The sequence below is a fragment of the Xenopus tropicalis genome, chromosome 9, assembly GCF_000004195.4.
Source record: "Xenopus tropicalis strain Nigerian chromosome 9, UCB_Xtro_10.0, whole genome shotgun sequence".
NCBI classification, from domain to species: Eukaryota; Metazoa; Chordata; class Amphibia; order Anura; family Pipidae; genus Xenopus; species Xenopus tropicalis.
In genome coordinates, this window is record NC_030685.2 from 9,744,726 (window position 1) to 9,769,721 (window position 24,996).

At 41.7% G+C, this 24,996-nt stretch overlaps 1 protein-coding gene across 1 annotated transcript; it reads left to right on the forward strand.

The window, feature by feature from the left end:
• Window positions 1-12,959: 12,959 nt before the first annotated feature.
• On the forward strand, window positions 12,960-19,221 carry LOC116407659 (golgin subfamily A member 6-like protein 1). The gene is made up of 4 exons (XM_031893400.1): window positions 12,960-13,400; window positions 15,208-15,334; window positions 16,648-16,721; window positions 18,302-19,221. The coding sequence occupies exons 1-4, from the start codon at window positions 13,079-13,081 to the stop codon at window positions 19,219-19,221; spliced, it is 1,443 nt and encodes a 480-aa protein (XP_031749260.1). The 5' UTR covers window positions 12,960-13,078.
• Window positions 19,222-24,996: the final 5,775 nt, after the last annotated feature.

Consider the following 24,996-nt stretch of genomic DNA (forward strand, 5'->3'; position numbering starts at 1 on the left):
ACCATGTTGGGATCACTGTTCCCCAAATGCCCCCCCCCCCCCACACACATGTTAGAGATGGGGAAGTTTTATAGGGGAGAGATCCCCCCATTACCCCATAACACCTATAACTGCACATAGATATATGTATTACAGAAACATGAAGAATACAGTACAGAAACAGTGCTAGTGATATTGCCATTTTGATTAAACCCACAATAAGTAATAGGTTACTCTCTTAGGAAAATATTGAATATTTATGAATTTGCTTCTGACATCAAATGTAATAAAGAGTAAAACAGTTCTTTTAAAATATGTGTAGGGATCCCCAAGATTTGGGGCCCCTAGGATGGGTTCTCCTTAGACAGGCACTAGAGGGTGGCCTTAGGGAATTGGACACCTAAAAGTGGTCCTAGATGTTTTTCTGCTGGTGCATTTCTCACCAGCAACCACTAGATGGGGTGCTGGGATATATAAGGGGATGCAGCCATGTGCTGGCAGACATTTTAGCCCAGGGGCTGCTCAGGTAGTGTGCATCCCTGGCACAGTTAATAGATAGTAGTTTCTTGTAATAGGACATTCTAGGAGTGCCATGTAGGACACCAAGTTAGAATGGGCAGATATTGCCCCTCCAGGAGTGGTAGTGGGGTTAAGACCCCCCAGCATTACATCTGCTGGAGTGCAGGGCACTAAGTGGCTAGGTAGGTGGAACAGGTCACCGCTAGTCCAGGAGGCCTGATCTGAGGGTGCCATACGGAAGTACTGGAGTGGGTCCCTGTGGTGTAACGTCCTAGCGTGAGTACCGGGAGAGCTCCAAAAGGGGTGTCTTGCCAAATAGTACCGGGGAGAGCACTTAGAGGGGAGCACATCTGATATGACCGTGTGGTAGTACCAACAGGAAAAGGTTCTCAATGAGAAGTAAGGAGTATATGCCCTGCACTGTGTATAATTGATATGCCGCTCCTGGAGAGGTCTCTGCCTGAATAAACTATTGCATTCATTTCATATACAATACTGTGTCTGCTGTGAATATCTACCTTGCCCAGAGGACCACTACCCAGCTGGTAAGGAATAACTCCAAGAGGGAGCATATCACACCGGGAGCATTCTGATCGTTTCCCAGGGGGTGGATTAAAGTTCCACAACACCATCCCTGGGTGGAGGCACGCCATTGAAGGGAGAAATCCCTGTATACCCCCATAGTAAGCGGGGGCTCAGGACTCCTGTAGCGCCAAAGTATCGTGCTCCAACGGGTAGTGCCACAGAAATCTGCAAAAGTGGGCTACATATGATATGAGGTTTATTACTGAGATATAAAAATGTGACCTTTGGAAAGTCAACGCTGATATCAGTAAACACATAAAATAGAAATGTGAAAGTAAAAGTTATTAGAGAGAGGGTTATACAGTTATTAAGGGACACTTACTGGCAGAAGCACAGAGACTCTCAGAGACCGTTCAGCTATGGATCATAACCAGCTCCGAGACTACATTCAGAACTTCAGCCTGGACCATTGTCCTCTGGGGAACCAGGGCTACAATCAGGTCCTACTGCAGCTGTTTGGGCTCACAGGGCACGGCAAGTCTGCCCTCTTAAACTCACTCATGTATGTTCTGAATGAAGAGAAATTTGTAATGCATGCCAAATCAGGGATGATTTGTAGGGGTGCTGTAACCATAGTGAGGAGAGCCTATGGACTCACACCCACCATCACGGTTGTGGATAACAGAGGGTTTGGAAAGATGAATGACTATGAGAAGAGAATGATTTACGCTCAGCTGGGTAAGTCATATGTGCCATCCGCTTTTTTTAGCAGCAACTAACTGGATGTGAGAACAGTTTCAGAAATTTGGCCCTATGTTACTAGATAAAGCCAGTGATCATCCTGACTTTGTCTAATAGTATTTATTACAGCCTATCAATCAGGATGCCATTGGTTTACCTGTTGTAAAATATGGTGAGAAACCCTGAAGGATTGGATATATTTCCCATTTGCCAAACCTTTCTCACCTGTAAGAACATTTCCCAGGAAGGGGTTTTAATAAACTGATATATAAAACAATATTCCTGTAGCAATAGGTCAGAATTTATTCTATTACTTTAAATAGTCAAAGGGTTATTTTGCATTTTACCCATTCTGATCAAGGGGCACCAGGGGAAACCAACTCAACAGCAGCGCTGCTCAAACTTTACTTCTCAACACAAGTCACGTAGGGAGAAATAATTGGCATGGAATAAAAATTTCTAACTAGGAAATGCCTATGTTTGGTAATAAGCACCAGGGGTTGATAACATGTTTACTAAATATTTGTAAAGCTGCATTCTGGGACACTAGACCCAACCATAAAGCTCTCAAACTGCGCCCCCTATTTTTCTAAAAAAAAGTTGATGAGAAACGTAATTACACATGGAAAGGAATTCACCAATGAGAATTCTACTGACCCAAAACTTAATTATAGATGCAAGAGAAGTGACCAATGAGAATGCTGATTCCCAGCACTGTGTCAGGCCCCTTGCTGGTACCTTACATATAGAGATAATGATGTCATTTTCCCGTCATTATATGGCACAGGAATCAGACATGGGGATAAAGGGACAGACTTGTTCAGTGCTGGGAAACTGTGCTTAATGCTCCCAACTCCAATTGCAGGAACAGAGAACAGGGAGCCAGATTTATACAGATCAGCTGGGATTCTCATTGGAGGATTCTTTTGCATTTCAATGCTGCCAATGCGGGCCCTAGAGAGCTGGGAAAGTTTTATTGTGCAATATTGCTTTAACATACCCCCCAACTGTCCCGCTTTTCGCAGGACAGTCCCGCTTTTCATGGCGCATCCCGCTGTCCCGGATAGTTCCATGAATGTCCTGCATTGCGGGACATTCATTGAACTATCCAGCACAGCGGGATGCACTGGCTGGAGCCGGACGTTCAGACTTCCCCGGCGCTTTACTCCTTATGCGGCTCCTTATACAGCGCGACAGGCCCTTTTATTATGATTGCGCCTGTGGGTGTGACGTCATTACGCACGGGTGCAACCTTATAAAAGGGCCTGTCGCCGCCGCATAGGGAGCCGGATAAGGAGAGGAGCCGCAGACGTAGGAGGAGCTCCTGTGGGGGGGTAATGTGTATGGGGGGCACTGTGTATGGGGGGCTACTGTGTATGGGGGGGCTACTGTGTATAGGGGGTACTGTGTATGGGGGGGCTACTGTGTATAGGGGTACTGTGTATGGGGGGGCTACTGTGTATAGGGGGTACTGTGTATGGGGGGGCTACTGTGTATAGGGGCACTGTTTATGAGGGGGTACTGTGTATGGGGGGCTACGGTGTATAGGGGGTACTGTGTATGGGGGGCTACGGTGTATAGGGGGTACTGTGTATAGGGGGCTACTGTGTATAGGGGCACTGTGTATGGGGGGCTCCTGTGTATAGGGGCACTGTGTATGGGGGGCTACTGTGTATGGGGGGCTCCTGTGTATGGGGGGGCTCCTGTGTATGGGGGGCAAAACTGATACATAGTTATAACTCACTTATAATTGACTGCCTTCTCTCTATATTTGTATTTTAATGTAGGAGTTGCTATATTGTTTTCCTTAGGTAGTACAGTATGAGGGAATAGCACATTTGCGTCTGATCCTGCCATTTCATCTATATAAAAGGAGTATTTTTTAAAAAAATGGGGTGTGGTAACTGGGGGCGTGGTCACAAAAGTGGGCGTGGTCAAAAAAATTGCCAAAACTTTTTGTCCCTCTTTTCATTTTTCAAATGTTGGGAGGTATGCTTTAAGAATACAGCCCTGATGTTGCTGGACTGCAGCTCCCAGCATGCCTCACCCTTCATTATATGTTACATTATTCTGGGATTTGTAGTCCGGCAACAGCTGAGTAACGTTTGGCTGTGCAGCAGGGTTTAGTGTCCCTTTAAAGCAGTTTTTGACCCACCCTAGAAATAGAACTAGTCAGTAAAAAAATAATAAACATCTAATCACACACAAAATAAACAAATGCTAAAGGGCTTTACTTTTTTATGCTTTATGGAGATAGCACACAGGGCTGCTGATAACAAAAAGCATAAAATCCGTTTGCACCCAGAACACTGGTGAATGGTCGCTGTGTATTCTAACTCCATCTAACTCCATTATTTACATGGCTACGTAAATATTCCCCCTAGAGTAACGCTAACTAAATCTAACTTCACAGTAGATACTTCCACTGATACCTCCTCAGGCTCTTCAGCAACATCTACCCACTCCAGCAAATAAGGGGCCAAAGAGACAGAAAAATCAGCAGCACATGACACCCCTGGCCAATAAGAAATTACCAGGAAATTTTACCCTAAAAGGTAAACAGAACCAACCTCCCCAGATTTGATCAGATCCAGCTCATGCTGGGGTTAAGCCCTTAAGGGTCAGCAGAATTTCACATTACGGTTTCCCTCAGTGCCATTCTGTGGCTCTCTCATTTTAAGGGCATTAACTGGGGGGGGGGGGGGGCTGAGCTTTCCAAATCTGAGCTGAGTTTTTGTGTATTTCCACTTCTGGAACAAGATTTATAGTTCTAAATACAAAAAAAAAGAAAAAATGATATGTTTCATGATATAGGGATTTATACCAGATACATATTTTATTTTATAGCCAAAAATTCCACTGATTGGGAAAGCCTCATGTCTCCCGAACGTGCCAATACCTGATATGTATAGTTTTATGGAGATTTCTGACTTCTATAGATCAAAAACTCCCAGCAGTAAATTACCTAATGTTCCAAAGCATTACAGCAGAATACTTTAGATTCCAAAGCCAAAAATCCTGGAACATTCCCTCTGCCATTTCAAATTTTATTATTGAACCAACAAATGTATTTGTAGCTGTAATATTGGTGTGTAGGCGCCATCTCAGTGCCTTGTGCCTGAGTCTGAGCTTTCAGCCGGCGCTACACATTAGAACTGCTTTCAGCTAACCTATTGTTTCTCCTACTCCCATGTAACTGGAGGAGTCCCAAGCCGGACTTGGATTTCTTACTATTGAGTGCTATTCTGATACCTACTGGGAGCTGCTATCTTGCTCCCTTCCCATTGTTCTGCTGATCGGCTGCTGGGGGGGAGGGGGGGGGGTATCACTCCAACTTGCAGCGCAGCAGTAAAGTGTGCCTGAGTCTGAGCTTTCAGCCAGCGCTACACATTAGAACTGCTTTCAGCTAACCTATTGTTTCTCCTACTCCCATGTAACTGGAGGAGTCCCAAGCCGGACTTGGATTTCTTACTATTGAGTGCTATTCTGATACCTACTGGGAGCTGCTATCTTGCTCCCTTCCCATTGTTCTGCTGATCGGCTGCTGGGGGTGAGGGGGGGACATCACTCCAACTTGCAGCACATCAGTAAAGTGTGCCTGAGTCTGATCTTTCAGAAGGAGCCGGCGCTACACATTAGAACTGCTTTCAGCTAACCTATTGTTTCTCCTACTCCCATGTAACTGGAGGAGTCTCAAGCCGGACTTGGATTTCTTACTATTGAGTGCTATTCTGATACCTACTGGGAGCTGCTATCTTGCTCCCTTCCCATTGTTCTGCTGATCGGCTGCTGGGAGTGGGGGGGGATATCACTCCAACTTGCAGTGCAGCAGTAAAGTGAGACTGAAGTTTATCAGAGCACAGGCCACATGGCTGTGGCACCCTGGGAAATGAAGAATATGGCTAGCCCCATGGGAAAAACACATTACAATCCAGGATTCTGCTGGAGAAGCTCTATTAACTAGTGGGTTTAAAAAAAACAAAAAAAAAACATGTTTTCCCATGGCAGTATTGCTTTAAGGTTTTTTTCTTAATTTTTTATATACAGTGTGCATCAGTTTCAATTGGGATTGTACAGTAAGTAAATGAAAGAAATGTCATGGCTTAAACACATACTGTAAGTAAATTATCAGTAACTCTGCTTTGTGCCACACTGAGTATGATATTGGGGCATTAATACTGCCTGAAACCTGGCCCTTACCCACACTTTTCTATGATGTTGGTTATAACACGTTGCTCTCTCGCTTGCAGGGTGCTGCACAATTTGCCAGAGGATGAGAAATCACAAGTCAAAGAATTTTTTGAAACCTGACAGGTAAATATCAGCTACATACAGTGCAGGAAAGGCAATGGGAATACACTGTATCTATTATGTGAGCACATTAGTAAATAAATATCAAATAGAGTCTGTCACAGTGCGGCACAATCAGGCAAATAATTCAGATGCAGAACAAGGATTAAACAATACTAGTATGGAACAAAGATGGTTATATATCTTTATACTTTGTTTTATTTTATTTTAAGGATTAAATTTAGGGCAGTTAAAAACAATACCAGGGTCCTGTTAATTGAATGCATTTATAACCCATGAAGTTTAGCGTTACAATACAATATAAACTGTAGGCAGAGCCATATCAGTTGACTAAAGGGCAGATAACCTGCAGTATGAGGGGTTGTTCTCACTAAATACAGATTTTTTGTTTCTCGCTCCTTCAGGTGTTTTTCCAATCGTTGTTCTCACCTTCAAGACAAATGGGGATTATTTGAAGGCTGAAATTTTTTTTTAAACATTTGGGGGCAGAGGTGGTTGTGGCAGTGGAGAACTATTCCAAAGAGGATCAGACACAGACACTGGGGAGAAATACAGATTTTCTCAACCTCATTAAATCTGCTTTGGATCATGTCACATTCCAGATGGAGCAGCCGAGGAACCCAAAGGAAGAACGTATTGAGAGAAAGAAAATCCTGATCAAATATGCCCATGATATTGATGTAACTGAGAAAGAGGCTAAGGCTAGGAAGGAAGAGGCTAAGGCTAGGAAAGAAGAGGCTAAGGCTAGGAAGGAAGAGGCTAAGGCTAGGAAGGAAGAGGCTAGGGCTAGGAAGGAAGAGGCTAGGGCTAGGGAGAAAGGAAGAGAGGAGGAATCTGCTAAGAGTGGAAGATGTAACATTCAATAATAATTTACAAAATCAGAACTGTGTCAAGTCTAAGAAATCTACATGAAAACTTAACTATCATAGTGTTTACCAGACAGCAATATTACTTATGTCCAATTACAAAAGACAGAAACACTCCTTACACTTCTAGATCAATACAAAAAGGTGTGAGTATTCAACCTTTGCTCTGGTTCTCAACTTACATGTTATTTATACAAACCAAGAGAAGCCAGTAGGCTTCTGTAAAAAAAATATTTTTAGGGCTGGGGAGGCGGTGGAGGCTTGTGTCCATTTATCAATTTCTCTCAAACCAACTCTATTATTTGGGGAAGAACACTCACTGCCCAAAAAAAGTTTGTGGTAGAAACTCTCAAGCACATAAACTTCAGTATAACATGGCAGACAGTGTTTAGAAAAGGTCTGCGCTTACTGACGGAGACTGATCCCCAGGTGTCCTGCCTACTGATGAGTGGATTTTTTCACCAGGCATGGAGTCGCAGCGAAACTTGGGCACAAAGAATTCATTCTTGTGAAACTTGATTACCTTTCTGGACTTATTTTGACTTAATATGGACACTGTTACTAAACGGACTGGGTTCCTAACCGTATGGTAGGATATAACCGTTTGCTATGCATTGTTTACACTGATTACGGTAATTTTGTTAACCTGTATACTTATGCGCTAACTTGGTGCTGTATTTTTAGATAGATCTTTTGGGTAATTTCCAGAAAGAAAAAGAAAAAAACATTTTAGTACCTGGCCACTAGATGGAGCTGGTACTGTGTGTCACATGATTCGGTGGGGGTGATGGGTTAGTGGGTTTATAAGGCCATACACTCAGTTGTTCTGTAAACTGCAGTGGAGGAAGGACACATGTGGCCTGAAACATGTAGTTCTATGCATCTCTAAATCAATTTCAGTACTTGTTTGCGCAGACGTGAGCTCTCCAGTGGATTCCATTCACATATTTGATCCATTATTTTGGAAGTGGCGACCCCCAAACCACTGTACTGAGAGCTATTATACAACGCTTAACTGCAGTAGTCCCTGTGGATATTTTTGGACTGATAGACTCACAATCCTCTGTGTAAGGTATCACTGTACTGCATTTTGGACATTTTTCGCCATTTTGCAAATTTTTTCCCAGTTTGGCAATTTTTTTGACGGAGTGAAACAGTAGAGATTCGCTCATCACTAGTCCTGCCCTTGACCAACAACCATGGGAGGAAATAAATGAGAAAATGGGGATGCCATATGGAAAAAAACAAAGATGTGAAATAAATATTCTGCAGAGCTTTTCCAGTTGATTAATATGAGGGGTCTGCTATCTCTGCAGGATGCAAGTTATACTGGATAAAACATCTGCTGGGGGGCCCCCTGTCCTGCTCATGTATGAAGGTTGAAACTCTAACTAGGGGTATAGGTTACAATAACCAGGACTATCTTCCTTATTAGGGTATTTAACTCTTTGGGTCCCTTCCTTGGTTTACTTGGCTATGGGAGTCAATAATAGGCTCTGACATAAGCTAATATTTTCATGCATAAATTAGAAACATGGGGATCAATTAAAAACACTGGGCAAATTTGCCCCTGGGCAGTTACCCATGGCAACCAAACAGATGTTTGCTGATGAAGAAAAGCCAATCACTGATTGGTTGCTATAAGCTACTATCCATGTGTTTTATAAATGAGCCCCATTTGTAATTTGTCCCAAATCTGGAAATAAAAATGTTACAAATATGTATTTATGATTTGCTACGAGAATGCAGAGACATTTAATGAATTTATAGAATACTAACATTAGGCATGGTGCAATTAAATGCATATGGGATATAGGCTCAGTGTGGTACATTACTTAAATACAAAGGAAGCCCTGAAGCTATAAACGCAGGGGCTGCATGACAAGGGATCCGAATGACCAGCAGCCAGATTATACTGGTTTATGTTTAGAGATTGGAAAAATCAGATGCAGCTGTGATTGGGTGAGAAGCAGTATGTTAAGGAGGGGGAAAGCTGGGCTGGGGGTGGAGAAGGATAGGGATGTGATGTCACAAAAGGAGTTCACTTCCTATCTTCTGAACAGGTAGAAACATCCCACCCACCCTCCCCTCTTTTTTGCATATTTTGTAAAATGCCAGGATATTTTCTTCTTATGCTCTCATATTATCTATTAATAACAGAATGTGAATGTTTTCCTATATGCACTGTTATATTGTGGTTTCGGTAACACTATACAGTATGAATGTGAGAGTCTGCATGGTATTAATTTTGTTAAATAAAAGTCAAATCCTTGATCCAGGGAATTTTCCGATCCCCAGGTGGGGTCAGGAAGGAATTTTTTCCCTCTTGAGGCATAATTGGCACAGGCTTCAGGCTGGGTTTTTTGCCTTCCTCTGGATCAAAACAGTTGATATATGTTAATGTATTTTAAGTTGTTTCTGTCACAGCAGCGGTAGGACCTTGCCAGAGTACTGCACAGGAAATTTTAGAAGAGGGAGAAAGGAGCTTCTCTCCTTTGACTGCACGGTGGGTTGATTGATACAGACGCTACTACTGCTTGTGCTAGGTTACAGCCTGCTTGGATTTCCTATCATCGAGGCACTGCAGATTCAGGACCGGCAGCAGGGCTGCTGAACTTCTCTCATGGTGGGACATGCAGCTCCTGCTGGTAGCAGAGTTTGGGGCCATCCTCTCTGTAGGTAGAGGCAGCCTAATACTCAGTGGTGGATATAATGACATAGTGCTGATCTCAAGTCTTCAGTAAGGAACAGCAGAGCATAGTAGCGATCTCTTATGGAATTCTGGCTTTGAATATTGCCTTGGGGTGAGGCTGGCAAGGTCCTATTTATTTGATAAAATGTAAATAAATGCTGTGGCCTCTTTTTTACCCATTTCCGGCTCCTGGTGTTTTATTAATGTATGTAACAATGGGGTTCAGAGGGATGGCTGAAGGCGAAGGGAAATTGAGGAGTCCCCTTGTCATGGTGTGTCTTGCACAGTTGGGACTGTGCAAAATTCTACTGGTAATTATAGGTGTACAGGTATGGGATCCCTTATCTGGAAACCTGTTATCCAGAAAGTGTAACCTGTTATCTGTAATAATAAAACAGTACCTGTACTTGATCCCAACTAAGATATAATTACCCCTTATTGGGGCAGAACAGCCCTATTGGGTTTATTTCATGGTTAAATGATTCCCTTTTCTCTGTAATAATAAAACAGTACCTGTACTTGATCCCAACTAAGATATAATTACCCCTTATTGGGGCAGAACAGCCCTATTGGGTTTATTTCATGGTTAAATGATTCCCTTTTCTCTGTAATAATAAAACAGTACCTGTACTTGATCCCAACTAAGATATAATTACCCCTTATTGGGGGCAGAACAGCCCTGTTGGGTTTATTTAATGGTTAAATGATTCCCTTTTCTCTGTAATAATAAAACAGTACCTGTACTTGATCCCAACTAAGATATAATTACCCCTTATTGGGGGCAGAACAGCCCTATTGGGTTTATTTCATGGTTAAATGATTCCCTTTTCTCTGTAATAATAAAACAGTACCTGTACTTGATCCCAACTAAGATATAATTACCCCTTATTGGGGGCAGAACAGTCCTATTGGGTTTATTTAATGGTTAAATGATCCCCTTTTCTCTGTAATAATAAAACAGTACCTGTACTTGATCCCAACTAAGATATAATTACCCCTTATTGGGGGCAGAACAGCCCTATTGGGTTTATTTCATGGTTAAATGATTCCCTTTTCTCTGTAATAATAAAACAGTACCTGTACTTGATCCCAACTAAGATATAATTACCCCTTATTGGGGCAGAACAGCCCTGTTGGGTTTATTTAATGGTTAAATGATTCCTTTTTCTCTGTAATAATAAAACAGTGTAATTACGTTTTTCCTCAACTTCTATAGAGAACTAGGGGGCGCAGTGGGACAGCTTTACAGTTGGGTTTAGTGTCCCTAGTTTAACCCTATGTATCCCGGCAGGGGTTACATGCACTGCCTATGTATTTATTATAGGGAAAGCAAAAACTGTGCCCAAATTTATAGTCACTCTGCTTATATATAACTGTCTGCCTGGGAAGGAATTATGCAAAGGTTTCCTTGAAGGTAATACATATATTTGCAATACAATATTCAGGCTCATAGACAAATAGACAGGCCGTACATTCCCTTAGACTGGTGTATAATGGTATGGGGACAATTAGTTGCTGTGGAGCTTGTAAACAGGAGTATATGTATCAGGGAAGCTCTTATTTAGATTTGCTGATAACCTTCTATGGCTGAACTTTATATAATCCAAGCATACGTTGCAGTTCAGTATCTAGTAGAATTAAGCCTCAAGCAACTTGGTGCCCATGTATAGGCACCCCTGATGGGCCTACCCAACCAATATCTGACCTTAAATTGATCGGGCAGGTTTGATTTTCATAGACAATATTGGGCTAATTCGATTATTTGGCCCTAAGGCCAAGGAACTGAGGGCCGCATTAACGAGGTAATGCTGTTCTCAGTTCCTTGGCTCTAGGGCCAAATAATCGAATTAGCCCAATATTGTCTACATTAGGAGGGCATATTGGGTGAAGATCTGCTTATTTGGTGACCTCGAGCTGATCTTACCTTGTATGACCACCTTTAATTCTACTAGATACTGTACATCCTGATCTGAATGAATTAAAATCTTCATAGACACGTTGCAGTTAAGACAATAAAAGTAAACAATTTAGTTGGTGTAATTATTGTATGTGTTGCACAGAAGCCATTAGAGCCTACAGCAGTGATCCCCAACCAGTTGCTCGGGGGCAACATGTTGCTCCCCAACCCCTTGGATGTTGCTCACAGTGGCCTCAAAGTAGGTGCCATTTTTAAATTTCTGGATTGGGGGCAAGTTTTGGTTGCATAAAACCCAGTGTAAAGCCAAACAGAGCCTTCAATAGGCTGCCATTCCCCATAGGGGCTACTAAATAGCCAATTATAGCTCTTATTTGCACCCCTAGGACCTTTTTCCATGCTTGTGTTGCTCCCCAACATTTTTTCCATTTTAATGTGGCTCAAAGGTATAAAAGGTTGGGGATCCCTGGCCGACAGTATGAATCAGATATAATTAGCAGATCATTATATTACATACAACTTTTAAAACGCATCTTCTAGGTCAGAACTGCTTTACATAGATATAGAAAATATCAGTCTGGTCCCTGCAATATATGGGCATGCATTTAGGATGCATTTTATCACCACAGTTTCCATATAATGAGATGATCTGCTCGGCTTTATCAAATGGGGTCTTTGTTTTAAAAAGCTGAGATGGAACCATAAACAGCGGCAAGAACAAGATTCCATCTGTAGATGTAGAGTTGATCTTGTCAATCCAGTCAGCCTTGTAGCACCATGTGACTTTTTCATTATTTTGATAATTTACTATGATCCCCAAAGGTGGCCATAGAGGGGCCTATTGTAGCTGCTAATGTCAGACCTTTAGACCAATTTGATAGCTTATCGGCCTGTATATGAGCAGGAACGACGGGTCTGCACGACCGATATCTGGCCTGAAATCACTCCGATCTTGATCGGGCAGGTTTGATTTTTCCATTGTATCGGGGGGCACATTGGCTCATTGATGCGGTCCCCGAACCAACACCACCTATATCCGCTGTTTAGCTAATATTGCCCACCCGTAGGTGAAGCTGATCTTACCGTGTATGGCCACCTTAAGCTTAGCCTTCAAACAGCAGCCCAGAGCACACTGAGGGTCTTCATGGTCCCCCACCATTCAAAAGACACCCACTCACAAAATGCTGATCCCTTATGGACAACTTTAAATCATGGATATCTACATTTATGATGGTGATTATTATTATTTATGGCTGCTGAGCCTCTGCACTGGAGAAATAAGTTCTTTATATACCATATTGCCGTATTCTAGTCAGATTCCTTCTTAGGCTTTAGTTCTCCTTCAAAACAAATACTTGTCATGGGAGCGCTGCTACAGATCTGAATAACAATGAACACAAGGAAGTATAAGAGGGATAGTAACGGTAACACAGGAGTGAAAAGAGAAAGTAAAATATAGACTTAATATGGTGCAACAGAGTTCAGGTTCATACTGGAACAAGCAGAGAGACTCTCGGAGACCCTTCAGCTATGGATTACATTGAGCTCCAAAAGTACATTCAGAACTTCAGCCTGGACCACTGTCCGCGGGGGAACCAGGGCTACAATCAGGTCCTACTGCAGCTGTTTGGGTTCACAGGGCACGGCAAGTCTGCCCTCATAAACTCACTCAAGTGTGTTCTGTATACGGGGAATTTTAGAATGCATGCTAGATCAGGAGTCGTATTCAGTGGGGGAGCTATGACTCTGGAGAGGAGAGCCTATGGACTCACACCCACCATCACAGTTGTGGATAACAGAGGGTTTGGAAGGATGAACGACCTTGAGATGAGAATGATTTACGCTCAGTTGGGTAAGTGACCCAGTTAGTATAAATGCTACTTCCCATACCCTAAATATTGAGAAACATATGAAAGGTGGCTAATGAGGCAGCATAGGTTACACAGCAAATAATTCCCATTTCCCATTTAACCTTTTATTCTTGTACCAACAAATGTATTTGTAGCTGTAATATTGGTGTGTAGGCGCCATCTCAGTGCCTTGTGCCTGAGTCTGAGCTTTCAGCTGGCGCTACACATTAGAACTGCTTTCAGCTAACCTATTGTTTCTCCTACTCCCATGTAACTGGAGGAGTCCCAAGCCGGACTTGGATTTCTTACTATTGAGTGCTATTCTGATACCTACTGGGAGCTGCTATCTTGCTCCCTTCCCATTGTTCTGCTGATCCACTGGGGGTGAGGGGGGGGGGGATATCACTCCAATTGCAGCGCAGCAGTAAAGTGTGACTGAAGTTTATCAGTCACATGGCTGTGGCACCCTGGGAAATGAAGAATATGGCTAGCCATATGGAGAAGCGCTATTAACTGATGGGTTTTGAAAAAAACATGTTTTCCCATGACAGGATTCTGTTACAGATAACTATTTGTATCACTAACAACATTGATATGCATTTTTTTATAACATCCAAGATCATAAATATAAGACTATGTATGTATCTGTCAGTTATACAAACTTATGTGACTTAATTCCACATCTACACTCTTAATGCCCCATTGCTATAGGTACTACAGGCAGTGAGTACATGATGGAGAGTAATGCAGATTGGTGTAGTTACAAAATACCATGGTGCCATTGCCATGGCAATGTAACTGGACGTTTGACGAGCATTCACTAAACTCCACTAATGCCTTAGTAATACAGGCTGAACCAGTTTTTCACCCTTGTCTATTGTCTATACAGACACATTGAAAAAAATGAACCAAGTGACTGTAAATCCTTTATTCATCCCCTTACTCCCACAGAAATGGCAGCCTTTAGGAGTGGAAGTTGTGGGGCCCCGATATAGGGCTAATTGTAAGGGCCAAACAATTGAATTACAACGACAGGGATAGGAGTCGTTGGAGCAAGGACTGCATCAATGAGCCAAAGTGATCATCAATCCAATGGGAAAATCAAACCTGCCCAATTGACAGATTGTATAGGATTTAGGATAATGGAGGGCACTCTGGGCTAAGATATTCTTGCCCTTTACAAACAATCAAAAAGAATAAGTATATAGAATATATGAAATATCCAGGTGCTAGGGTTTCAACAATCCCCCCATTAAAGGCGTTTGAGCCGAAACCTTGGGGTATTTTCTCATCCAGAGTATCTGCCTTCATATCCTTTTGTTCAGTTTTTTTCACTGGGTGGTTTGTATTGTTTATTGATGGATATTGTACTGATATTTTGGCTGCAGAATTATTTGTTAAATAAAAATATCTTTTTACTGTAATACCTCCCTGAGAAAGTTTTTTTTCTGGTGTGCAGGGTTTGTTTGGGGTTCAATTGACAGATTGGCAAGATTTTGGTTGGGTAGCCCCATTGGGGGTCTCCATACACAAGCAGCTTAATCAGACTGAAAGACCCAAATCAGCAGCTTAAGTCTACCCATTTATGGCCGCCCTAAGAGGTATAACAAACAAAAGGAATAATAAACCTATTGGAGCACAAATCTTGTATAACTTATACACCAGCCAAGATAAACCCATGGAGTGCAAGCAAGAAGGGCTAGAAAAATGCCTGAACCCCTCTTCCTTAATGAATTAAACTCTGTATGAAAGAAGAAATATGAATTTGTTGTTCATATAAGTATTTATAGGATTTATTACTAATTCCAGGTAACTTCATGCCCCTTAATAAGAAGGTGGAATGGAGAGACAGTTATGAAGACTTTGTGTCCCAGCTGGAGGATTCTGAGATGAACCCAAATTACACAGACTTTATAGTTCCGATATTTGTTTATAAGTAAGTGTACCACTACGCTGGGATGTGGGGTTACTTATTCAGCTTCGGACTATTGCCCTTGGCTAAAAACAGGGCTAAAAACTCTTTGCAGCTCCCAGTACAGGACCTGGTACCAGTTGGGTTCTCGCTCTAGAAGTGGTGGAAGAGTTTTCCAACCGACTTATCACATTCTTCAAACCTTGGGTAACCACGGGCGACAAAGGCATCCCTACTTTCCTTCCCACCTGCAGTAATGTAAATCTGCTTCTGCTGGGAAGACATACGCCCCAAACTTGGCTCGCAAGGAAGCTTCGGGCTGCTTTGCTCTACGTAGAGACCCCAAAATGAAAATAGAGCCACTGGGGCTCTCATCCCAGGGGCCCTGCAGGTGCCCTCAGCCGGGCGCGTCCCCTAACCCCCACTTCCCCCCCACAAGGGCCCCCCTAACCACCCTCGCAGGGCACCCACCCGACGCCTTCACCCTAGCGCCTAAATTTGACGCATCAGGGGAGGAGCAGTTGGATGGGGGAGCGCCGGCAAGGGTCGGGTCTGGGCCGTCGGGGCCCACTAGAACCGGTATTTTTCCCGGTGTCCCGGCAGCCCAGTCCGACCCTGTTAAAGCCCCTAAGAGTAAGTTGACCCTAGATCATGATGAATTCAAAATTGATTATAACGTACATCTGAGCTAAAGTCAATTTCTGAAAATTGTCTAAAAAAAATCTAAAAATCCCATAGGAATGAGTGAGTTTTTATTTATTAAGCTCAATTTTTTTCAGTCAACCTGCCCCTATGTGGAGTGTAGAGATCAGAATTAAAATACTTGAGGGCTCATTAATAAACACTGGGCAAATTTACCCCCAACGTGGTAACCCATAGCAACCAATCAAACTTGTTTTTTAGCAAGCTGTAGGTAAAACAATAAAAGTAGTCATCTGATTGGTTGCCCTGCATTACTGCCCAGGAGCTAATTTGCCCAGTGCCTAAAAATGACCCTCTGTATTTGTATTTATTTGTTTGTTTGCAGCCCCCCCCCCCCTTCCAAAAAAGTAATGTTGTCTCTTAGCTGAAGAGGCTGAATCTATTGATTCTATTGATGGAGAGTCACTGTGGAGGCCAAGGTGGAGGTTCCCAAGGGTTCAGAAAGCAGACACAACTTCCCTGTGCTTTTTGTTCAGGGCTTGGGCAACAATCATGGAGAGATGTGGCAATGGCCCTGTGTTTCCGACCTGGAACTGCTACAGATAATTACATTTAAGATATGCCTCAGTATAAAGGTTGGATGACCAGAACATACATTTTACAATCTTGGACAGTCAATATAATTTCTCTTGCAGGGTGCTGGTCACATTGCCCGAGCAGGAGATGTCACAAACGAGAGCTTTTTTTAAAAACTGCAGAAACCTGACAGGTAAATATCAATTTCATATAAAAAAAAAATCTGATTGTGTAAAGTAAATTCTATATATATATATAGATATCGAGCTCCATTTGGTTCAGTAATCTCACTGCATGGGTAATACTATATGTAATGTTTTTCATTGGGTTACATTTACTTGATATTGGCTCAGTAAATTCTACATGGACGGACCCATTTCCCAACCTCATGGGTGGAAGGGTTAAGGCCATAAAGGGTGCAAATTTGAGAGTAACTATTGTGCCCATGGGTTTGCTGGCACAAGATGCCCTCAGCACCTTGTGTTGTAGAATGCATAGATGTCGTTGGAAAGGGATTCCTCAACGTATAGTTCCTATAGATAATTTAATTATATCACTTGGGATTAGTTGAGTTAAGTGGTTAACCATGTAGATGAATTAGCAACAGTGAATTGAGACAGGACAATTGAGATAAGGAATGCAAATCTGCAAACGTAAGGCTATATGCAGGGGGCTGCTACAGATGCAGCCAGCAAGTTTTCACATTTTGCCTCACCATGTCCAGACACCATTTTTTAAATGTGATAACTTGCCTCTAGATGGTGCTAGAGTGCAAAGACTTGCCAGCAAAACACAATAGAAAACACCATAGACCATGCGCCACCTGATGGTGAATTTTGTTTTTTTTTTCTCCTTGCATTAACTAGAAGAGACATAACGCAACTACATGGGAAAGGAACTTGGCTGCATCTGTAGATTGACTATTGTGCCCATGGGGTTGCTGGTACAAGATTCCCTCTGCACCTTGTGTTGTAGAATGCATAGCTATGAAAGGGATTCCTCAACGTATAGTTCCTATAGATAATTTAATTATATCATTTGGGATCAGTCGAGTTAAGTGGTTAACCATGTAGATGAATTAGCAACAGTGAATTGAGACAGGACAATTGAGATAGGGAATGCAAATCTGCAAATGTAAGGCTACATGCAGGGGGCTCATACAGATGCAGCCAGCAAGTTTTCACATTTTGTCTCACCATGTCCAGACACCATTTTTCAACTTGCCTCTAGATGGTGCCAGAGTGCAAAGACTTGCCTGCAAAAGACAATAGAAAACACCACAGACCATGCATCACCTGATGGTGAATTTTGTTTTTTTTCCCTAGAACAGACATAACGCAACTACATGGGAAAGGAACTTGGCTGCATCTGTAGATTGACTGCAGTCAGTTTGCCAAAACCATTCATAAAAGGGACACAGTATAGTTGCCGCTACCTTCTGACTCCTGTTCCAAATTAAGCACACGTGTGCCCAAGGGAACCTGGAGTTACCACCAACGCAACTCCCAGGGACCAAAATGACACTGGAATTATGGGAATAAACACTGAAATGAGTAGGGACACACTCAATTAGTTGTTGCTGTTGTTGTAAAAGAAAACCACGTGGGCATCAGTCAGAACAGGGCCCTCGGTGTCCCAGTGGGTCGACCCTGACTTTATAGTTATACACATACACACACATACATACTTTTTGTCAAAATAGCAAATGTTTATGTGTTTATAAATGGAATAAAACTGTATCTACGTGTATATTTTTGTTTTTCACTTCTGTAGGTGTTTTCCCAATCGTTGTCCTCACCCACAAAACTAGTGGAAATTATTTTGAAGTTGAAAAGATGTTTCAATGTTTAGGGGCAGAGGTGGTTGTGGCAGTGGAGAACTACTCCGAGGAGGATCAGATACAGACACGAGGGAGAAGTAGAGATTTCCTTAACGTTCTTAAATCTGCTTTGGATGATGTGACATTCCGTATGCAGCAACTCAGGAACCCAAAGGAAGAACGTATACAGAGAAAGAAATTCCTGCTTACTTATGTCCATGATATTGATATGGCTGAGCGGATAAATAAAGAAGCAATGAGGAAAGGGACTAGAATAAGAGAGGAGGCTAAGAAAGTGGAGGCTAGGAAAAGAGAGGAGGAGGCTAGGAGAGCAGAGGAGGCTAGAAGAGCAGAGGAGGCTAGAAGAGCACAGGAGAATATGATAAGAGAGGAAGCTAGGAAAGCAGAGGAGGCTAGGAAAAGAGAGGAGGCCAAAAAAGCAGAGGAGGCTAGGAAAAGAGAGGAGGCTAAAAAAGCAGAGGAGGCTAGGAAAAGAGAGGAGGCTAAAAAAGCAGAGGAGGCTAGGAAAAGGGAGGAGGCTATGAAAAAAGAAGAGGAGGCTAGGAGAAGAGAGGAGACTAGGAAAAGGGTAGAGGCTATGAAAAAAGAGGAGGCTAGGAAAAGAGAGGCTATAAAAGCAATGGAAGCTTGGAGTAGAGAGAAGACTGTGACAGTAGAGGAAGTTTGGAGAAGAGAAAAAACTGTGACAGCAGAGGAAATTTGGAGAAGAGAGGAGGCTAGGAAAGCAATTGAAGCCAGGGAAAGAGAGGAGGCTAGGAAAGCAGCAGTGGCTCAAATGTTTATGGGACAACAACAAACAAAAGAGAATATCCCAGTTAAGAAGGAGAAGACAAAAAGATGTCACATTCAATAACAATCTGCATTATCACTTTTAATACCCTACAACGTAATTAGATTGACCTATTCTTAGTAGCGTTTCAAGCTTCATTTTCTATTTTGTCTACAAATCATTGTAAATGGCGTTTGATTACTGGGGTCATCGACCCCCCTCAGCAACCCAAAAAAAATGGTTTTATTGTTATTGTAACCGGATATAGAGATACTAGTAGCAGTAGAAGCTGTAGGAGGCTGATTTTTTGGCAAAAAATGAAATTGCTTCTTTAAATTCTCAAATCAGTATAAAATGATGTAGTATTTTAGTAGAATGTATACAGTAGAGAGACGGGTTTAATAGTAATTATAGTTACTGCAGGCATGTAGGCTGATATTCACTTAGAGATATAAACCCAATTGTATGCAGAAGATGTTATTCAAATTATATAATGATAATAAAGACAAAGTATGGATGGCGATGAGGGACAATTTCCTGTTTGTTTATCCATAGCCAGATGAGTTTTACATATGTACAACACATAAAGTACCAAACTAAAAAGTTACAATACATACAGTATCTAAGCATACACCAGCCTATGTCATTACTAACACTTTGGGAATGGAAAGCAGACAGGGTAATTCACAATACTATAAGTTTGTGCCAGCGTGGTTTTATGCGTAACAGATCTTGAGGAGGTGAGCAGAAACCTTGATGCTGGAATGGCAGTGGATGTCATCTACTTGGGCTTTGCTAAAGCGTTTGATCCAGTAAAGCACAGAAGGAATATTGGATTTTGATCATGTTAGTAGCAGGGCTAGATTTTCCTTTTACAATGGCAGCATCTTCATCATTGGCATTCTGGGGTGTTTATATAAATGGCCAGTAGATGTCACTGTGTACAAGACTTATGCTCTATACAAATAGCACTTTCTATACTGCTATGATGTTAGAGTACAGTAGATTCCTACAAGGTGTAAATGAAGCAGAACTGTTCCACCCTACTGATTCCTTAGTGACTACACAACACATCCCACAGAATGACCGGGCAGACTAAAATAATTTAACCCTGTACTACTATTTGGTCAACCTAAAGGTCCACCTTTCCACCGAAGCTGCCCTTCTCAGAGTGGAAGATTCAATGTCAAAAGCTCAAAAATGGAATTTATACCTTTTATAAAAGAAAAAAGTATTCAATGAATAATTTGTATTCAAATAAAAAGTGTTATTTAATAATAGAATATTTCACACTTGGGAAATAAATTACTGAATTATATAAAATAACAAGAAAGATGTACCTTTAGAAGTAAGTCCCATATGTGCTTAGCCTTACCGGTGAGCAGCAATTTCCCATAAGCCATAACATGAGCCGGGACTGATGTGCCCTGCATAGGTGCTTAAAAAGGGTACTTAGTAATCAGTATTCAGTTGCAAGCAATATGTACATATACACACCCCTTAGTAGTCATCTAACAACCACTGGTGCCCCAGGAATGCTGCCCCAAAACCTATGTAGGGTTTCAGAGAACTCTTTCCCCTGTTTTTCTCTCTGTGACATCATCTATCCCGGTTACAGACTGGAGAGAAACCTGATTGGCTGGGACAGAGGTGGGCCAAGTCAGCCAGGCACCCTAGGTGACCTGGACAACCACCTCACCCCCACCGCTTTGCCAGAAATGCAGAAATTCTTATGTTGTTGTTCATTGTTTTGGATATTTTTGAATTTTGTATTATGAAATGGATTTATGGACTTACAAACTCTTCACTGATGGACTCTTTATGCATTATGTATGGTCCTCTACTGTACCTCATGCCAGTTGGGTTGGGGTTGGGAACATGTTTTATACCTGGATCAATGAATGATAATTATCCCTGAAGAAGGATCTTCTCTTGGTCACATCCATGGCCTACGTAGCCTATTCTACCTCTCCTATTTTTCTACATATTTGCACACTGGGCATACAACCTTCTCCTGCCATGTATTTTGGGTCCATAGAACCACAGAAAGGTACGTTTTTTTCTGAAAGCAAGAATGTTTTTCTACCGGGGCAGTGCCTGTCTCACAAACATTGCAAATATGAGGAAATCGCTTTTTTTTTCTACTGTGTAGGCTGCGACAGATCAGAAAAGAGAAAGTAAAATATAAGTGTAGAAGTGAACAGGAGCTTTTAAGGAATCACCTCCTGGAAGGAGCACAGTCAGCTATGGATTATAACCAGCTCCGAGACTACATTCAGAACTTCAGCCTGGACCATTGTCATCGGGGGAACCAGGGCTACAATCGGGTCCTACTGCAGCTGTTTGGGTTCACAGGGCACGGCAAGTCTGCCCTCATAAACTCACTCAAATGTGTTCTGAATGAAGGGAAGTATGTAATGCATGCCAAATCTGGGGTGATTTCAAGTGGGGGTGCTGTAACCATGGAGAGGAGAGCCTACACACTCACACCCACCATCACGGTTGTGGACAACAGAGGGTTTGGAAAGATGAACGACTATGAGATGAGAATGATTTATGCTCAGCTGGGTAAGTGAGTGCGGGGTACGTACCAATGTTACATACCTGGGTTGATAATAGCTAGAATTTTATGGCTAATCTGGTGCTGCATAGGTTTATGCACAAAAACCAGAAGGAAGAAAGGTGCAGATGAAATTGATTCCCCCAGTCACTATAGACCATCTCAGTCTGACAACTATAGGCCTGTTAGTCTAACATCAGTAGTAGGAAAGCTTTTGGAAGGGGTAATAAGGGATAGGGTACTTGAATACATTGCAGTTCACAATACTATTAGTTTGTGCCACATGGTTTTATGCGTAACAGATCTTGCCAGACTAATTTAGTTGCCTTTTATGAGGAGGTGAGTAGGAACCTTGATGCTGGAATGGCAGTGGATTTCATCTACTTGGACTTTGCTAAAGCGTTTGATGCAGTAAAGCACAGAAGTTAATAATAAAATTGAGGAATATTGGCCTAAAACCATAATATTTATACTTGGATAGAGAACTGAAGGAAAGATTAGAGAGAGCGGTTCTTCTATAAGGGAGTAGAGTGAACTGTTTTACACACAATGGGGCTTGTGAATTAAGTCCTTCATTACAGGAACAAGGTGGGGGAACCTCTCCATGTGAACAGAGATAGACTATCATGGTTTCCTGTGAAAAGCACAAATGAGAACAATTAAACAGTCCAATGAGATGCCTATGTATAAACAAACCCCTCCCTTCCCCCATCTGCAGCATGGCAAGCAGTGAGACAAAAAGCAGCTCATTATACATGTTTTTCCATTTAGTGTAACTTAACAATTGTATTTACTGGAGGGGGGACCTAAAATACCCCCCCTCTATGGTTACTCAGGTTTATTTAAATGAATATAGTTCTATATGTATAAAACATCACAAAATTATTTATAACAACGTATTTCTGCCTCCAGGTAACTTCTTGCCCCTTAATAAGCGGGTTGATTGGAAAGAAGATTTTGAAGTCTTTGTGTCCCAGATAGAGGATTCTGAGTTGGACCCAAATTACACAGACTTTATAGTTCCAGTATTTGTTTATAAGTAAGTCCCATTAAGGGTATAAATGGGGGCATATTGTTACCTCCCAGGTGCCACTTAGCCGCCCAAATTGCCAGTTGGCCAAGATCCTGCTGCAAGGTGCCACATCCTGGATAGAATTGACTGGTCTGCAGAGTTTTGTGCCATCTGCAAACACTGATACATTACTCATAATACCCTCCCCCAAGTCATTAATGAAGTTAAACAACAGTAGACGCTGCCCCACTGCGCCCCCTAATTCTCTATAGAAGTTGATGAAAAACGTAATTATACATGGAAACCAATTCACCAATGAGAATTCTACTGGCTAAAAACTTAATTACAGATGCAAGAGAAGTGACCAATGAGAATGCTGATTCCCAGCACTGTGTCAGGCCCCTTGCTGGTACCTTACATATAGAGATAATGATGGCATTTTCCCGTCATTATATGGCACAGGAATCAGACATGGGGATAAAGGGACAGACTTGTTCAGTGCTGGGAAACTGTGCTTAATGCTCCCAACTCCAATTGCAGGAACAGAGAACAGGGAGCCAGATTTATACAGATCAGCTGGGATTCTCATTGGAGGATTCTTTTGCATTTCAATGCTGCCAATGCGGGCCCTAGAGAGCTGGGAAAGTTTTATTGTGCAATATTGCTTTAAGAATACAGCCCTGATGTTGCTGGACTACAGCTCCCAGCATGCCTCACCCTTAATATTGATTTAAGAATAGTGGGACAACATTATGGTTGGGAGTACAACCAATTAAAACCATACAGGACGCTGTACTGTTCCTTATCACTCTACATCCCATCTTATGGGTACCAATACTACTATAAACCCAGCCTCTTGTCTCAATGTGTGCCGGTTTCCTCATACTCCCTATACTTACTTGCAGGGTGCTGGTCACATTGCCGGAGCAGGAGATGTCACAAATGAGAGATTTTTTTAAAAACTGCCGAGACATGACAGGTAATTATCAATTCCAGGTACGGCCTCGTACCTTCATATGGTCATGGAACTCCTCTGTGACTTATAATATCCCTATATGTTACAATAGGGGGAACTTTATTCACTATATATTATAAGGAACTCCTCGGGGCTTATAATATCCCTATATGTTACAATAGGGGGCACTTTATTCACTATATATTATAAGGAACTCCTCTGTGACTTATAATATCCCTATATGTTACAATAGGGGGCATTTTATTCACTATATATTATAAGGAACTCCTCTGTGACTTATAATATCCCTATATGTTACAATAGGGGGCACTTTATTCACTATATATTATAAGGAACTCCTCTGTGACTTATAATATCCCTATATGTTACAATAGGGGGCACTTTATTCACTATATATTATAAGGAACTCCTCGGGGGCTTATAATATCCCTATATGTTACAATAGGGGGCACTTTATTCACTATATATTATAAGGAACTCCTCGGGGGCTTATAATATCCCTATATGTTACAATAGCGGGCACTTTATTCACTATATATTATAAGGAACTCCTCTGTGACTTATAATATCCCTATATGTTACAATAGGGGGTACTTTATTCACTATATATTATAAGGAACTCCTTGGGGACTTATAATATCCCTATATGTTACAATAGGGGGCACTTTATTCACAATATATTATAATGAACTCCTCGGGGGCTTATAATATCCCTATATGTTACAATAGGGGGTACTTTACTCACTATATATTATAAGGAACTCCTCTGTGACTTATAATATCCCTATATGTTACAATAGGGGGCACTTTATTCACAATATATTATAAGGAACTCCTCAGTTACTTATAATATCCCTATATGTTACAATAGGGGGCACTTTATTCACTATATATTATAAGGAACTCCTCGGGGACTTATAATATCCCTATATGTTACAATAGGGGGTACTTTACTCACTATATATTATAAGGAACTCCTCGGGGACTTATAATATCCCTATATGTTACAATAGGGGGCACTTTATTCACTATATATTATAAGGAACTCCTCGGGGACTTATAATATCCCTATATGTTACAATAGGGGGCACTTTATTCACAATATATTATAATGAACTCCTCGGGGGCTTATAATATCCCTATATGTTACAATAGGGGGTACTTTACTCACTATATATTATAAGGAACTCCTCTGTGACTTATAATATCCCTATATGTTACAATAGGGGGCACTTTATTCACAATATATTATAAGGAACTCCTCAGTTACTTATAATATCCCTATATGTTACAATAGGGGGCACTTTATTC

What these genes read in the sequence shown, in the direction of transcription:
- LOC116407659 (XM_031893400.1), top strand. Translation starts at nt 13,079, where the DNA reads ATGGATTACATTGAGCTCCAAAAGTACATTCAGAACTTCAGCCTGGAC. An exon ending in AATGATTTACGCTCAGTTGG is followed by an intron (nt 13,401 to 15,207) that starts GTAAGTGACCCA and finishes TACTAATTCCAG; the next exon opens with GTAACTTCATGCCCCTTAAT. An exon ending in GTTCCGATATTTGTTTATAA is followed by an intron (nt 15,335 to 16,647) that starts GTAAGTGTACCA and finishes TTTCTCTTGCAG; the next exon opens with GGTGCTGGTCACATTGCCCG.